The 18,754-nt window shown below is 39.4% G+C and overlaps 2 protein-coding genes across 2 annotated transcripts in view; both read left to right on the top strand.

Annotated features, from left to right (window-relative positions):
* LOC144580729 (uncharacterized) overlaps positions 1-18,754 on the top strand; it is a 52,551-nt gene that overhangs the window by 26,053 nt on the left and 7,744 nt on the right. The gene's annotated exons all lie outside the window — the stretch shown is intronic.
* On the top strand, positions 582-12,656 carry ZNF573 (zinc finger protein 573). Its single transcript, XM_078359213.1, is given in 7 exon segments — positions 582-874; positions 2,860-2,874; positions 10,461-10,571; positions 10,574-10,738; positions 10,741-11,813; positions 11,815-11,931; positions 12,379-12,656. Coding segments are annotated over 7 exon segments (1,791 nt in total). The 5' UTR covers positions 582-711; the 3' UTR covers positions 12,526-12,656.

Here is an 18,754-nt window from a genome sequence, read left to right on the forward strand (position 1 = left end):
CCACCATGCCCAGCTCATTTTTGTATTTTTAGCAGGGACGGTGTTTCACCTTGTTGACCAGGATGGTCTCGATCTCTTGACCTTGATCCACCCGCCTCGGCCTCCCAAAGTGCTGGGATTATAGGCGTGAGCCACCACACCCAGCCCCAACAATATAAGTTTTACACTCTAACTTGAACTATAATTTTTAAAAAGGAATTTGAAGAATGGTAGTTTTAAAAAAATCCTTAAAATTGAATCTATGTTTATATTTTATTAAATTTTTATAAGCTTTTGAGTTACAGTTAAATTAAACTTCATATCAATTAAAACAGTTATTTTACTTAATGTAAAAGAAATTTTCTCTCATATTGCTATAAATTTCAAATGGTGCTATGTTCTTGTCAGAGATTAAGAACCTGTATAACATAAAATTCTATAATATGTAGTTGTATACTTCTATATTATGTGATTCCTTATTTGTTTGTTTATTAGAGATGGGAGTCTCACTAGGTTGCTTGGCTGGTCTCTAACTACTTGGCTCAAGGAATACTCCCACCTTGGCTTCCCAAAGTGTTGAAAATATAGGTGTGAGCCACCTTGCTTAGCCTGTAATTAGTTGTTATGATATATTAGAAAGCAATTGATTTTTATCTTGAAAATATAAGCCTTGCTGATATATCTTGGTTATTCTGATAGTTTGTATTATTTTGAGTTGGACTTACTTGTGATATGTTTATGTTGTTTCAAAATATTTATTTTTCTATATATATATTTTTTTTTTTGAGACGGAATTTCGCTGTTGTTACCCAGGCTGGAGTGCAATGGCGCGATCTCGGCTCACTGCAACCTCCGCCTCCTGGGTTCAGGCAATTATCCTGCCTCAGCCTCCTGAGTATCTGGGATTACAGGCATGAGCCACCATGCCCAGCTAATTTTTTGTATTTTTAGTAGAGATGGGGTTTCACCATGTTGACCCAGGATGGTCTCAATCTCTTGACCTTGTGATCCACCCGCATCGGCCTCCCAAAGTGCTGGGATTACAGGCTTGAGCCACCATGCCCGGCCTTATTTTTCTATATTTAACAACATTTTTTATAAGTTGTTTTTAGGATGTCTAAATACTGTTGACTTCCAAGATTACCAGAAATTTCTGTTCATCTAATAAAGCTAAGCTTATTAAATTTATTGCAAAAAGGGAGAACAACCTCTTAAAAGAATAACAGTAGTATCTTAAAATAAGAAACCAGGAAAGTTATTTATCAGGTTTTAGAACCACACTTGGTATTTTTTTTTTTTCTTTTTAAAAACATGCTCCACAGAAAAGTAGCAATGGGGTAATTTTTTTTTGAGACGGCGTCTCATTCTGTTGCCAAGGCTGGAGTGCAGTGGCACTATCTCAGCTCACTGCAACCTCTGCCTCCCGGGTTCAATCAGTTCTCCTGCTTCAGCTGGGATTATAGGCACCTGCCACCATGCCTGGCTAATTTTTATATTTTTAGTAGAGACTGTTTCACCATCTTGGCCAAACTGGTCCTGAACTCCTGGCACCCTTGATCCACCCGCCTCAGCCTCCCAAAGTGCTGGTATTACAGGCATGAGCCACCAAGCCCAGTTCTTTTCTTTTTGACTATTTGATGTACTAGCTTTAAATGACACTCTTTTCCATGGAATATTATAAAAATTGATCATGCAACATTCATGGATGTTTGTCTCAAAATCAGCATTTTTACATGAATTACTTCTTTAGACATTCTTCCAACTTTTCTAGGAGCTGGACTTTTATGTTTTAGTCCCATTCTTGTATATGACATTGTGGTTGCTGTGTGTTCCCAGTTCTCCATTTCCCGGCTGTAGATAATGACCAAAGAGGCTGCCAAGATGGGATTATGAGAAATATATTGTAAGAGCTCTTGTATATTTAAACGATTGGCTATTTTTGTAGTAAAAAGATACTTTGAATACCAAATTCTTAATTTATCTTACTTTTCTTGAGAACTTCATACCTATTGCTCCTTTACTTTCTGAGTTTAAATAAAACTAAGTGTAAATCTAATGCCCACTGGATATTTCTTTCCTTCAAAGTGATTTGATCATTTTACCTGGTAGGTATAAAAATGTTTTTGTATTTTGAAGTCATAGATCTCTAATAGTATGTGCTTTAAAGGTACCATTCTAGTTAGTTTTCCTTAGGATACATAGTGGCTTTTTAATATGCAATTCATGTGCTGATAATGTCCAGAAACTTTTCTGGAGTAATAGCTTAAAATGTTAATAGTCTCTAGTTCTTTTTGTTTTTATTTTGGATACCATATATTTGCATTTATAAATATTCTACTTCTTTTGCCGGTCTTCCGTAGCTACTGTTTTCTGTTTTTTAAAAAATATTTTACTGTGATAAATAAGATCTAGCATTTGATATCACAGCAAGGTGACTATAGTCAATAATAATTTAATGATACATTGTAAAATAAGACAATATAATTGGATTTTTTGTAACACACAGGATAAATACTTGAGGTGATGGATATTCCATTTACCCTGAAGTGATTATTACACATTGTATGCCTGTATCAAAATATCTCATATACCCCATAAATATATGTATCTACTATGTACCCACAAAAATTAAAATAATAAATCTTTTACTGTGAAATATAATAATTTTGCATGAATACATGTACACTAATATGTAACTAAAATATATACTACAGGTGTGTGCCAAACCCCCTGCCCCGACCCCCACTAGTTTTTTGTTTTTGTTTTTTTTTAAATGGAGTCTTGCTCTGTTACCCAGGCTAGAGTACAGTGAGGCGATCTTGGCTTACTGCAACCTCTGCCTCCCAGGTTCAAATGATTCTCCTGCCTCAGCCTCCCAAGTAGCTTGGATTACAGGTGCCCACCACTGCACCTGGCTAATTTTTGTATTTTTAGTAGAGATGAGGTTTCACCATGTTGGCCAGGCTTCCTGACCTTGTGATCCACCTTCCTCGGCTTCCCAAAGTGCTGGGATTACAGGTGTGAGCCACTGCGCCTGGCAACCCCAGCTAATCTTTTAAAAAATTTTTTTGTAGAGACAGGGTCTTGCATTTTGGCACAGGCTGATTTCAAACTCCTGGACTCAAGCAATCCTTCCACCTCAGCTTCCCAAAGTGCTAGGATTACAGGCATGAGGTACCACGCCCAGCCTCAATCTTTTGAACCCAGGAGGTAGAGGTTGCAGTAAGCTGAGATCGTGCCACTGCACTCTAGCCTGGGTGACAAAGGGAGACTCCATTTCAAAAAAAAAAAAAAACGTTGGCAGTAAGCGTTTCGTTAGCTTTATACATGCGTTGAGGGAATGTACTCTTTTACCCCCTCTTAGAATGTCTGAAGACACACTCCAGAAAAACCATCTGAACCTTCAGTTTCCATTGTGCTTTTTAAAAACTTACTCCAATTACATAATGCTTATAGAATTGTCCAAGTTTTCTCTGTGTTGATTTTGTAGTGGCTACTTTATAGAGTTGTATGCATTTCAAGTAACATGTTTTTATCAAATGCCATCTTACTGTGTTTGTGCAGTGTGGAGAGCCATAGGTGAGGTACCTGGTAGCACTCCTAGGTTGGATATCATTGCATTTACTTTTTCCTTCATCAGTGTTTAGAGAATTCCATCAGTAACATTAGTTTTTAAATAAAATGTTTGCCATTGTGGTATTTGTGGACTCTATTTTTAAATATTACTGGACTTTTAACTTATTCTTGTTTATTATATTGTTGAACTTTTTCCAGCTTCTTGTGATGAATATATAGGTCATCAGTTTTTAAATTTTCTTCTTTTCCCATATATATTTATATCTGCTTTATAAATCGTTTTTCTACTTCTCTCACTCTATCAAGTAAATGGATACAAACATACTATTATTTGGGTGAAAATAATTTTATATGGGAATTTAGGTAATACTTTCTTAAATTCTGGGTTGCTTTTTCCTTCCTTTCCCCAGCTTTTGATTTTGAAAATCATCAAGCCAAGTGAGAATATTTTAAAAATATATATGTATGTGTGTGTATGTATATAATATACACAATATGTATACAGTTAATTACCCTTCACATAGATTCACATGTTAAAAGTAACATTTTGCCTTACTTTTTCTCTGTATATATGCACCTTTCTTGGCTCATTTGATGGTAAGTAGCAGCTGTCATTAAATTTCACCTCTTAACCATGTGTATCTCCTTAGAATAAAGACATTCTCCTTCAAAGTCACAATATTATTATAATAGTAATTTAGTCTTATCTACTATAGAGTCTGTACTTTCATTTGTTATGCTCTTTCTTTTTTTTTTGAGACGGAGTTTAGCTGTTGTTACCCAGACTGGAGTGCAATGGCACAATCTAGGCTCACCGCAACCTCCGCCTTCTGGGTTCAAGCAATTCTCCAGCCTCAGCCTCCTGAGTAGCACACCACCACGCTCAGCTAATTTTTTGTATTTTTAGTAGAGATGGGGTTTCACTTTGTTGACCAGGATGGTCTCGATCTGTTGACCTCGTGATCCACCCGCCTCAGCCTCCCAAAGTGCTGGGATTATAGGTGTGAGCCACCGCTCCTGGCTGTTATGCTCTTTCTAAAAATATCATTTATAAAATCTTTTCAGGAACCACTATGTATTCATACATTGCATTTAGGTCTTGGTGTCACCCTACTATGTTTTTCCCCTGGAGTTTGGCTTTTTTGAATGTCTACTCCAGTTTTCTTGTGGAATGTCAGGTTTATAGGTTTGATGGTTTCCTTTCATGATTAAACATTTTTTGCCAAGCCTATTGCAGAAGTAGTGTGCAATGATTGCTTTTGTTTGTTTTCTTTTCTCTACTAACCAAGCACAGGCCACTGGTAATAATCTGTTGTTAAAATAACTTTTTAACTTTAGAATAATTTTAGATTTACAAAATTAACAGACTTACGAAGATAATACAGAGATTTCCTGTACACACCTCTCCCACTTTCTACCATTGTTAACATCTCACATAGTTAAAATACATTCGTCAAAACTAAGAAACTGACATGAGACTCTCTGTTGGGATTTCACCAGTTTTTCCATGTAGCTCATATTTCTGTTCCAAGATCCATCCAGTTTGGGGTACCACATTGTATATATTTGTCTTATCTTCCAGTCTCTTCTTTTCTGTGACAGTTTTTTCAACTTTCTTTGTTTTTCATGATTTTGACTGTCTTGACAGACCATGCTAGTAGTGTATCTCCCAATCCGAGTCTGTCATTTTTCTTGTAATTAGGCCAGAAGTAGTAGTTTTTAGAAAGACTATGTAACAGAAGTGAAGTACCTTTTTCATCACATTACATCAGGGGTACATGACATCCGTGTGACATCATTGGTGATATTAATCTTTATCATTTGGCTGAAGGTTTATCAGATATTAACCTTTATCATTTGGCTGCAGGAAACCTTTGTCATCTGCCAGATTTCTTCACTCCAAACTTACTATTTTTGTTTTTCCATTCTCTGTTCTTTAGAAACAACTTATTAAGTCTAGCCCAACCTGGGAGCAGGTGCACAGGAGCGGGAATTAAGCTTTACATTCCATAGGGTTTCATATCTAATATCTGGGATTCTTCTATAGGACAGATTTGTTTCTTCTCATTTATCAGTGTAGACTCATGTATGTTTGTTTTATATATACTTCAAGTTATAATCAAATATTACATTATTTCTTTTGTTACCCATACTCTTCCAACTACAGATGGTGGCTCTTTTAGGTTGGTTCCTATGTTTGTTTAATACACTGCTCCTTTTGTTTTTTTTTTTTGAGGACTTCTTTCCTGGGACTACTTTCAGGTTCATTTTGTTTTCTCCCTCCCATAGTCCAGGAATCAGCTGTTTCTCCCAGGAGCATGGTTCCTTTAGTGGAGAATGGGATTTAAAAACCAAGGGTGTGTTTTCTTCTAGAAAAAAACTGGGATATATGTGCAGAACGTGCAGGTTTGTTACATAGGTATATGTGTGCCATAGTGGTTTGCTGCACCTACTGACCCATCCTCTAAGTTCCCTTCTCTTACCCGCCAACGGCCAACAGGCCCTGGTGTATGTTACTCACCTCTCTGTGTCCATGTGTTCTCATCGTTCATCTTCCATTTATGAGTGAGAACATGCAGTATTCGGTTTTCTGTTCCTGTGTTAGTTTGTTGGGAAGGATGGCTTCTAGCTTTATCCATGTCCCTGCAAAGGACATGATCTCATTTCCTTTTATGGCTGCATAGTATTCCATGGTATATATATATATATATATATACCACATTTTCTTTATCCAGTCTATCATTGATGGACATTGTGTTGGTTCCAAGTCTTTGCTATTGTAAATAGTGCTGCAGTAAACATAAATGCACATGTGTCTTTATAGTAGAATGATTTCTGTTTCTTTGGGTATATACCCAGTAATAGGATTGCAGGGTCAAATGTATTTCTGGTTCTAGATCCTTGAGGAATTGTAATACTGTCTTTCACAGTGGTTGAACTAATTTACATTCCCTCCAACAGTGTAAAAATGTTGCTATTTCTCCACAGCCTCCCCAGCATCTATTGTTTCCTGACTTTTTAATAATCGCCATTCTGACTGGTGTGAGATGGTATCTCAGTGTGGTTTTGATTTGCATTTCTCTGATGATCTGTGATGATAATGTTGAGCTTTTCTTCATATGTTTGTTGGCCACATTAATGTTTTCTTTTGAGAAGTGTCTGTTCAGATCCCTTGCCCACTTTTTGATGTGTTGTTTGGTTTTTACCTATAAATTTAACTTCCTTATGAATTCTGGATATTAGACCTCTGTCAGATGGGTAGGTTTCTGCCATTCTGTAGGTTGTCTGTTCATTCTGTTGATAGTTTGTTTTGCTGTGCAGAAGCTTTTTAGTTTTATTAGATCCCACTTGTCAATTTAGGCTTTTGTTGCAATGACTTTTAGCATTTTTTTCCATGAAGTCTTTGCCCATGCCTATGTCTTCTAGGGTTTTTATGGTTTGGGGTTTTTTTTTTTTTTTTTGAGACAGAGTTTCGCTCTTGTTACCCAGACTGGAGTGCAATGGGACAATCTTGGCTCACCACAACCTCTGCCTCATGGGTTCAAGCAATTCTCCTGCCTCAGCCTCCCGAGTAGCTGGGACTACAGGCATGCACCACCATGCCCAGCTAATTTTTGTATTTTTAGTAGAGACGGGGTTTCATCTTGTTGATCAGGATGGTCTCGACCTCTTGACCTTGTGACCCACCTGCCTCGGCCTCCCAAAGTGCTGGGATTATAGGCATGAGCCACTGCGCCCAGCCCAGGTTATGGGTTTTACAGTTAAGTCTTTAGTCCATCTTGAGTTGATTTTTGTATAAGGCATAAGGAAGGGGTCTAGTTTTAGTTTTCCACATATGGCTAGCCAGTTTTCCCAGCATCATTTACTGAATAGGAGCTCCTTTCCCCATTGCTTGTTTGTGGCCGGTTGGTCGAAGATCAGATGGTTGTAGATACGTGGTGTTATTTCTGAGGTTTCCATTCTGCTCCTTATGTCTGTATGTTTGTATGTCTATATGTCTGTTTTGGTACCAGTACCATGCCGTTTTGGTTACTGTAGGCTTGTAATATAGTTTGAAGTCAGTTAGTGTGATGCCTCTAGTTTTGTTCATTTTGCTTAGGATTGTCTTGGCTACACGGGGTCTTCTTTGATTCCATATAAAATTTAAAATAGTTTTTTTTTCTAATTCTGTAATGTCAATGTTAGTTTATGGGAATAATGTTGAATCTATAATTTACTTTGGGCAGTATGGCCATTTTCATGATATCGGTTCTTCCTGTCCATGAAGACGGAATGTTTTTCTATTCGTTTGCATCCTCTCTTATTTTGGTGGTTTGTAGTTCTTCTTGAAGAGGTCCTTTACACTCCTTATTAGCTGTATTCCTAGGTATTTTATTCTCTTTGTAGTGATTGTGAATGGGAGTTCACTTGTGATTTGGCTCTGTTTGTCTATTGTTGGCGTAAAGGAATGCTTGTGATTTTTACACACTGATTTTTGTACCCTGAGACTTTGCTGAAATTGCTTATCAGTTTAAGGAGCTTTTGGCATTAGATGATGGGGTTTTCTAAATATAAGATTGCATCATCTGCAAACAGAGACAACTCTGCTTCCTCTTTTCCCATTTGAAAGCCCTTTCTTTCTTTCTCTTGCCTGATTGCCCTGGCCAGAACTTCCAGTAGCATGTTGAATAGGAGTCGTGAGAGAGGGCATCCTTATCTTGTACTGGTTTTCATAAGGAATGTGTCCAGCTTTTGCCCATTCAATATGATATTGGCTGTGAGTTTGTTATAAATAGCTTTTATTATTTTGAGATATGTTCCATCAATACTTAGTTTATTGAGAGTTTTTAACATGAACAGATATTGAATTTTATCAAAGGCCTTTTCTGTATTCATTAAGATAATTGTAGTTTTTGTCTTTGGTTCTGTTTATGTGGTGAATTATGTTTATTGATTTGTGTATGTTGAACTAGCTTTGCATCCCAGGGATGTTGCCGACTTGATTGTGGTGAATATGTTTTTGATGTGCTACTGGATTTAGTTTGCTAGTATTTCATTAAGGATTTTTTGCATTGATGTTCATCAGGGATATCGGCCTGATATTATAATTGAGCGATGAAACAATGAGCTCTTGGGGAAGTTTAGGGCCATATAGATAAAGAGAATGTCAAATAAAAAATTAACAATATCATAATTGACAACAAAGGAATGGATTGTTGAACATTAAACAAGAGACACGGAGGCCAGGCACAGTGGTTCATGCCTATAATCCCAGCACTTTGGGAGGCCAGGGTGGGAGGATCACTTGAGCCCAGGAGTTAAAAACCAGCCTTGGCAACATAGCAAACCCCATCTCTACAAAAAATAAAAATGGAAAAAGTTACCCAGGCATAGTGGTGCCTGCACGCCTGTGTTCCCAACTAGTAGAGCAACTGAGGTGGGAACATCACTTGAGCCCAGGAGGTTGAGGCTGCAGTGAGTCATGTTCACACCACTGCACTTGTGCCTGGGTGACAGAGTGAGACCTTGTCTCAAAGAAAAAGACAGAGAGAGAAATATGGGCTGGGCACAGTGGCTCATGCCTGTAATCCTAGCACTTTGGGAGGCTGAGGCAGATAAGATAGACAGAGTTAGCAGGTACTGCCTTTCTAAAGAAAGAACATTTATCCTGAAACTTAAAGGATAAGAAGGATTCAGCCTGTAAAATGTCTAAGTCTAAGGACTCTTGAACGGTTAAACAGTCTGTGGAAAGCATTAAGCGTTGGGGGAATTTGTACCGTTGGCCCTTTGTATCCATGGGTTCTACATTCATGGATTCAACCATCTTCAGATCAAACATATATTTGTAAACTTTATGTGTACTGACCACATACAGACTTTTTTATGTCATTATATTCTAAGCAATACAGTAGAACAGCTATTCACATAGCACGTACATTGTATTAGGTATTGTAAGTAATCCAGAGATGATTTAAAGTATACGGTAAAGATGTGTATCGGTTATGTGCAAATACTATGCCATTTTATATCAGGGACTTGGGCATCTATATCTGGGTTGGGTTTTGGTATTTTCAGGGGGTCCTGGAACTGAACCTTCACAGATACTGGGGACAACTGTACTACTATATTCTAGGTGTTGATAAGATGGACTGTGATAGAGAATAGGAAGCAAAGAGTTGTTTTGACATAGGCCTCTTAGGTAAGCAGGAGTCCTTGGAAAGAGGTTTGTATTTTATTGTAAGAACAATGAAAACTCACTTGAATTTAAAGGATGTATTCTTTTTTTTTTTTTTTTTTTTTTTGAGACGGAGTTTCGCTCTTGTTACCCAGACTGGAGTGCAATGGCGCCATCTTGGCTCACTGCAGCCTCCGCCTCCTGGTTTCAGGCAATTCTCCTGCCTCAGCCTCCTGAGTAGCTGGGATTGCAGGCATGCGCCACCACGCCCAGCTAATTTTTTGTATTTTTTTTTTAGTAGAGATGGGGTTTCACCATGTTGACCAGGATGGTCTCGATCTCTTGACCTCCTGATCCATCCGCCTCGGCCTCCCAAAGTGCTGGGATTAAGGATGTGTTCTTAAACACTGACCTACATCGAAATCAGTGATAGTTTTGGAATAAAAATGTCAAGGTTTTTCTTCTCTCAGTTGTAATTCACTTGGTCTTCAACAGTGCCAAGATAGCAGATTCTGGCCCCCACCTAAAGGTTACCTATGTCGTTAATCAGTAATTTCACGATCTTACATAAACTCTCATATACCTCTGAACTCTTCTTCTTGGACTTTTTCAAATTTTATAACCATATTTTTGAATTCTGTATGCCATTCACTTATTGTGAGTGTTGGCTTTTATTTGTTTCATAAAGTTTCTTGTTCTCTGGTGTAGAAATACAAAGGTTTTTTTTTGTTGTTGTCCTCTTTTGTTTCAGATTTGGATTTACAGTGTGAGATATTCAGCTACATAGAAGTACCCACTTATGATACAGATATATCTTCTATACAACATCAGACCATATATCAGAGAGAGAAACTCTATGAATGTAAAAATGTCAGAAGAAATTTAGTAGTGGTTATCAACTTATTCTCCACCACAGATTTCATATTATTGAGAGACTGTATGAATGCAAAGAGTGTGGGAAGAACTTTCATAGTGGCTATCGACTTATTCGACATCAAAGATTTCATACTGGCGAGAAACCCTATGAATGTACGAATGTGGGAGGAACTTTAAAAGTGGTTATCAACTGACTGTGCATCAGAGATTTCATACTGGTGAGAAAACCTATGAATGTAGGCAGTGTGGGAAGGCCTTTATATATGCCTCACACATTGCTCAGCATGAGAGAATTCACATTGGTGGGAAGCCTTATAAATGTCAGGAATGTGGGATGGCCTTTAAACAAGGTGGACACCTTAGAATTCATCAGAGAGTTCATACTGGTGAAAAACCATATACGTGTAAGGAATGTGGGAAGACTTTTAGTAGGCATTCAAATCTTGTTGAACATGGGCAGATTCATACTGATGAGAAGCCATACGTATGTGAGAAATGCAGAAAGGCCTTTAGAAGAGGTCATCAGCTCACTGTACACCAGAGTGTTCATACTGGTAAAAAACCATATGAGTATAAAGAATGTGGGAAGGGCTATACCACTGCCTCATACTTTTTTCTACAACAGAGAATTCATAAAGGTAGAAAACCCTATGAATGTAAGGAGTGTAAGAAAACCTTTACTTTGTAAAGAAATCTTACTGGGCATCAGAATATACATACTGGTGAGAAACCCTATGAATGTAAGGAATGTGGAAAGGTCTTTAGCTTATATGGCTACCTTAAACAACATCAGAAAATTCATACTGGCGTGAAACGCTTTGAATGTAAGGAGTGTAAGAAAACCTTTACTTTGTATAGAAATCTTACTCGACATCAGAATATTCACACTGGTAAAAAACTTTTTGAATGTGAAGAATGTGGGAAAGCCTATAGTACTAGCTCAAACCTTATTCAACATCAGAAAACTCATACTGGTGAGAAACGCTATGAATATAAGGAATGTGGAAAAACCTTTAGCTTGCATGGATATCTTAATTAACATCAGAAAACTCATGCTGGTGTGAAACGCTATGAATGTAAGGTATGTAGAAAAACCTTTACTTTCTATAGAAGTCTTACTCTACATCAAAGTATTCATACTGATGAGAAACCTTTTGAATGTAAGGAATGTGGGAAGACCTTTAGATGTAGTTCACACCTTACTGCACATCAGAGCATTCATGCTGATAAAAAAACCCTATGAATGTAAAAAATGCGGAAAGGCCTTTAAAATGTATGGCTACCTTACACAACATCAGAAAATTCATACTGGTGGAAAACCTCATGAATGTAAAGAATGTGGCAAGGCTGTGCGACCCCCTTGTAGACCCCTGCCCGGTACCCGACCCCAAATAACAGCTCGAGAGTTGGAAACCGAGTTCAGGTTTATTGGGACCAGCGGGCAGGCCAGGAAAGGAAGGAGATCGGGGCTGGCTGCAACTGCGCAGCTGGGGTAGGAGGGTTTTATAGAGGGGGTGGATGGGGCGTGGACACAGGGCTGGCGGAGTGTCGTAGGAGCTTAGGATAGGCTGTCCGTCTCTGGGCAGACTGCTGAGGTGGCTCAGAGGGTTACGTGTCGGTTCAGGATAGGCCGAGGCTTGGCGGGCTTTCCTGCTGCGATGATTGGCTGCTTGTTGTTGCTGGGCAGAACAGAGCAGGCTTGGCGGGCTTTTCTCAGGGCAGCAGGAAGCCTGGGGGGAGGGTGGGGGCAAGAAACCTGGGGGAAAGATGGCGGGACTTTCTACCGAACAAAGGCCTTTAGTTGTGCTTCAAACCTTGTTCGACATGACAGAATTCATACTGGTGAGAAACCCTATGTGTGCAAGCAGTGTGGAAAAACCTTCAGATATAGTTCAGCCCTTAAAGCCCATCAGGGAATTCATAGGAGTAGAAAAGCATAAGACCATAAAGAGTACGAGAGCACCATTCATCATCAGACAGTCCACACTGTCTTTATAGGTATCTTACAGGTATGTCTTTAGCAAATGAGATAGTTAAAATGCAGTTCTTGCCATATTAGAAAGCATTCAATGTCCTGTTTTAATGGAACATCTGACTATTCAATGGTAAATTAAGAAAAAAAAAAAACCAGGAATTCCAGTTTCTTCATGCCTACAACATCCATGGCATGTATTTTTTATAATCTTATTAATTAAAAGGATGATGAAAAGCATTTCATAATAGATTCCAATGGCTATATTACAAATGACCCCAAGACTTAATGTCTTTATCACAACAATAAACATCACTCATAGGTTCTTAGGTTCAGAAATTCAGAAGAGGCTTAACAGGGTGCTTTTGGATTGGGTTCTCCATGAGCTTGCAGTCTTCTGAAGGCTTGTTGGGGATGAAGGATCTGTTTTCCAGATGGCTCGCTCACACTGGCTGGCTGGCTTAGAGAGTGAGAGTGCCAGGAGAAAGCTGTTCTCATCCACAGTGGGTTCAATTTAGATGAGGAAATCCTGGACTGAGAGTAATTGATGCTACAAATGAATGAGACTTTGGAGCTGCTTTTTTTTTCTTTTTTTTTTTTTTGAGACAAGGTCTTATTCTATCACCCAGGCTGGAGTGCAGAGGCATAACCATAGCTCACTGTAGCCTTGAATTTATGGGCTCAAGCAATTTGGGGGGCTCCTATGCAAAATATAATATGAACATATTTTGCATGTCATAGAAATATAAGCAGTTTGTACTCAGAGTGCCAATCATAGTGTTTCAAAAATATGCCCTCAAATTCTTTGAAACTCCACCCTTCAAACTTGAAGTCTGGCCAGACATGATGGCTCACGCCTACAATCTCAGCACTTTGGGAGAATGAGGCAGGCGGATCACTTGAGGTAGTTCAAGACCAGCCTGACTAACATGGTGAAGCCCCATCTCTACTAAAAATACAAAATCAGAAACTAGCCAGGCATGATGGCACATGGCTGTAGTTCCAGTTACTAGGGAGGCTGAGGCAGGGGAATCCGTTGAACTTGGGAGGCAGAGGCTGCAGTGAGCCGAGATTGCACCACTGCTCTTCAGCCTCGGCAACAGAGTGAGACTTCATCTCGAAAACAAACACAAAACTTAAAAAAACCTGAACTCAAATTCCCCTCTCTTTGCATGTGAGCTGAACCTAGTCACTTGCTTCTAATGAACTGAGTCTTAAGGATCACTTTCCCCTGATGCTCATGCTCACTTGTTCATTCACTCTCACGCAAATCAAGCTTCCTCTACCTTGGGCTTCTGCAGAGGCTGCTGACAGAACGTTTTACAGAAATTTCATTGAATGGTGATTCTCTTAATTCTCACATTAGACATTTCTGGGGTCTAAACCAAGGGTTTCTTTGGCGAACAGATAACCTGCTGTGAAGTCCCCCCACTGCTCCCTCTCTGAAATAATCATTTTGTTAATGTTGAGCCATGTTTCCCATGGGCTGCCCCCAGTCACTTTTCTGACTATAACAGAAGTATTCACGCTAGTCGATTCTTATGAAATTCAGACCCTTCAGCTGGGGAACTGTGAATCAGTTTCCCATCAGCCAGGCTTAAACTGTCTTCATACCACCCTGTGTTTTCAGTTTTTCTACCAATCTTGCTTCATCCCTCTCCTTCAGAGTTATCAGTCTTGTACCATGGCCTGAGGCTTTCACTACTTTCCCTGGACCTATTTTCATTCTTAGCCCCTTCCTTCTTTCCGATCTGATCTTGTTTTTTGCTTTTCAGAAGATCAATATGAACACACACCCTCAGCTTACCTATACACTATGTTTCCCTAACAGTGCTCTGGATTTTATCTTTGTCCAGAGACCATTTCTGAAGTTTAGCATCATTTGCTTTCTGGAGAGGCTGGGAGTTTCCAAAACCAAGTCCTGGGTTCACTTTTGTTTAACAGTCTTTTTCTAGCTTATCTCATTTCTTGCATTTTAAACAAGAAGAAGCCAGGAGGCACCTTCAATATTCTGCTTGGAAGTCTCCTAAGCTAAATCACTCATTTTTGTTGACGTTGTTGTTTGTTTGTTTTTGTTTCTTAGAGACACAATCTTGCTTTGTCACCCAGGTTGGAGTGCAGTGGTGTGATCATAGCTCACTACAGCCTTGAACTCCTGGGTTCAAGTGATCTACCTGCCTCAGCTGCATGAGTATCTAGGACTACAGATGTGTGCACAGCTACACCTAGCTAATTCTTTTTTTTTTTTTTTTTTTGGTAGAGATGAGGTCTCCCTATCTTGCCTGAGCTGGTCTCAAAACTCTTCCTCTTCCTACCTTGACCTCCCAAAGTACTGGGATTTTAGCATGAGCTTGGCCCCATTACACAGTTCTTTAGGTATTTTGTACTTTTCACAGTTACCACATGCAGCAATGTTGCTAACTTTCTATTACATAACAAGAATCCCTTTCCCCCTGGTCTCCAGTAACATTTTTCAGTTTTCTTTAAGCCCTCACTAGGAGACTCTTCAAAAATATACAGGTTTCTGCTAATAGTATTTTTGAGGCCCTTCCAATTTCCACCCAGTTTGTGGTCCCAATGCCGCTCTGACATTTTTAGCTTTTTGTTTCAATAGCATCCCTTGTCTAGGTACTGAAATATATTTCTTATCTGATGCCACATTCCAAAGAACTTGAAAAATTAGTGGCTTAAAATGCCAATAAAAGTGTATTTTTCTCACAGTTTCTGTGAGTCAGAAATTTGGGAGCAGCTAAGCTAGACAATTCTGGCTCCAAGTATCTCAAGAGGTTGCACTTATTTAAAGGTTTGACTACACTTGGAGGATATGCTTTCAAATATGGCTTAGTTATGTGGCTGATAAGTTTATACTGGCAAGTTGTTTCTTTTCCCATGGAGCCTTGTCCATAAGCTGCTTGAGTGTGCTTATGATGTGACATTTGGCTTTTCTCAGATATGATTCTTTTTATAATCTCCCTTTGGAAGTTAGTTTTGCCACATTCTATTTATTAGCAGCAAATCACTAAGTCTGGCCTACATTCAATAAGAGAGGAATTAAATTTTACCTTTTTTTTTTTTTTTTTGAGGTAGGACATCTTACTGTCACCCAGGCTAGAGTGCATATGGCTCACTGCAGCATCAACCTCCTGGGCTTCAGTGATCCTCCTGCTTCAGCTTCTTGAGTAGCTGGGACTACAGGTGTGCATCACCATGCCCAGCTAATTTTTAAATTTTTTTGTAGAGATGGGGCCTCACCAAGCTGCCTGGGCATGTCTCAAACTCCTAGGCTCAAGCAGTCCTCCCGCAGAGCTCCCAAAGTGCTGAGATTATGGGTGTGAACCACGGCGCTTAGCCCAATTTTACCTTTTAAAGAGAGAAATATCAGACAAGATCGGGCACATTCAGGGTGGTATGGCCATAGACTAAAGAGAGAAAGAGCAAAACATTTGCAGACACCACTCAATCATTGTTAAAGTCTCAAAAAATTAGTACTAATACACTAACTTGTTAATGGCACATATGCAATAGTGTTTTTAGCCATAGCACATGCCTTACCTATCATCACTGCCACATAACTACCTGTGTGTCATTGGCCAAGATATCTGTCATCCATGGGAACTATTTGCAAAGTGTAATCAAGAGCCTACATGAAAGCCAGGCATGGTGATGCACACCTGTATTCCCAGCTACTCGGGAGGCTGAGGTGGGAGGATTGCTTGAGGCAAGGAGTATGAGGCTACAGTGCTCTATGATGGTGCCTGTGAGTAACCATTGCACACCAGCCTGGCTTTTTTAGGCCCTGTTTAAAAAGAAAAAAAAATTACATGATAGTCCTATTATGGGGATGTTGCCCAAATTGTGTTAGTCAAAACCTGGGAAGATTATTTGGCGTATAGCCATACGCTCAATAAATAGGAGCTATTGGCTGGGCGCAATGGCTCACACCTGTAACCCCAGCACTTTGGGAGGCCAAGTCGGGTGGATCATGAGATCAGGAGATCCAGACTATCCTGGCTAACATGGTGAAATCCTGTGTCTACTAAAAATCAGAAAATTAGCCGGGTATGGTGGCACATGCCTGTAGTCCCAGCTACTCAGGAGGCTGAGGCAGGAGAATCTCTTGAACCCAGGAAGCAGAGGTTGCAGTGAGCTGAGATCGCACCCAGGCTAGAGTGCATATGGCTCACTGCAGCATCAACCATCATCTAGCCATTTGCACTCCAGTGTGGGTGACAAAGCAACACCCCATCTCAAAAAATAAACAAATAAATAAATATGAGCTATTATAGATGTCATCATTATTTGTGTTGCTGATAATTAATTTTTAGGAAAGATTCAAATGGTGTACTTAATTTAGAACAGCTTATTAAAGCCACTCATCTGTTATTAAATTTTATGTAATTGTGGAAATTAAGAATGTTATTTTTATGTGTATAAAGATTTTGGCTGGGCACAGTGGCTCACACCTGTAATCCCAGCACTTTGGGAGGCCAAGGCGGGCGGATCACCTAAAGTCAGAGGTTCAAAACCAGGCTGGGCAACATGGTGAAACCCTGTCTTTACTAAAAATACAAAAATTAGCCAGTCATGGTGGCACACATCTGTAATCCCAGCTACTCGGGGCTGAGACACGAGAATCACTTGAACCCGGGAGGCAGAGGTTGCAGTGAGCCAAGATCGCACCACTACACTCCAGCTTAAGTGACAGAGCAATATTTCATCTCAAACAAAAAGAGATTTTTGCACATCTTGTTTTGTTTTGCTTTTGCTTTTTTCATTTTTTGTAGAGATGGGGGGGTCTCAGTATGTTGCCTAGGCTGGTCTCGAACCCCGGGCTCAAGCAGTCCTTCTGCCTCGGCTTCCCAAATTATTGGGATTACAGGCATGAGCCACTGTGCCTGGCCAAGATTTTGATAATAGCCAACAATTAATATTCTCTGTTGACAATTTAAGATAAAGTAGGAATTAATAATGGGCTATCAAGAAGTAAATTATTCTCTTGGAGGTTTTTTCTAAATTTGAAATGTATATTTTAACATATAGACAAATTGAAAGAATTCTTTAGTACACGCCATATATGTTTACATTCATGTTATTTGCTTTACCTTATTTCAGCTCTTTATAGCTGCCTATGTATGGGTTATTTCTGTATCATTTGACAGTAAGTTGTAGCTATCATGGCACTTGGTTTTGAAATATATGCAGATTTTATGGATAACTGTGATACTATAATAATATTGGAAAAACATAATAATTTCTATAGTGTCTTCAAATATATACCCAAAGATTTTTTATAGCTATTTATTTTCTAATCAGTATCCAGTCTTGGTTAACTCATTGCATTTGAGATTTTTTTTTAACTTACTCTTTTTCTCTAGATAATATCCACTTTTTCATGCTTTTGCTTTTTTTTTTTTTTTCCTTTTGGAAATGGAGTTTTGCTCTGTTGCCAGGCTGGAGTGTAGTGGCGCATCTCAGCTCACTGCAACCTCCACCTCTTAGGTTCAAGCAATTCTCCTGCCTCAGCCTTCCAAGTATCTGGTACTACAGGCATGCGCCGTCATAACACAATGCATCTAAGAATTACCTCGGAACTTCCATTTCTATTAATATTACCTACTAAGACTTAGGGCTGTGTGCTGCAGCTCACGCCTGAAATCTCAGCACTTTGGAAGGCCAGGGCAGGGAGATCACCTGAGGTCAGGAGTTCGAGACCGGCCTGACCAACATGGAGAAACCCCATCTCTACTAGAAATAGAAAATTAGCTGGGCGTGGTGGCACATGTCTGTATTCCCAGCTACTCGGGAGGCTGAGGCACAAGAATCGCTTGAATCCGGGAGGCAGAGGTTGCAGTGAGCCGAGATGGCGCCATTGCACTCCAGCTGGGCAACAAAAGCGAAACTCCATCTCAAAAAAAAAAAAAAAGAAAGAAAGAAAGAAAGAAGTTTGAGACCAGTCTGGCCAACATGGTGAAACCCCATCTCTATTAAAAATACAAGAATTCGCTGGGCATGGTGGCGCATGCCTTTAAGCCCAGCTGCTGCAGAGGCTGAGGCAGGAGAATCACTTGAACCTGGAAGTGGAGGCTGCAGTGAGCCAAGGTTTTGCCACTCCATTTCAGCCTGGGCAACAGAGCAAGACTCCATCTCAAAAAAAAAAAAAACAAAAAACACACACAAACCACATTTGGGACATGAAA

This window comes from Callithrix jacchus, chromosome 22, assembly GCF_049354715.1.
Source record: "Callithrix jacchus isolate 240 chromosome 22, calJac240_pri, whole genome shotgun sequence".
Classification (NCBI taxonomy): Eukaryota; Metazoa; Chordata; class Mammalia; order Primates; family Cebidae; genus Callithrix; species Callithrix jacchus.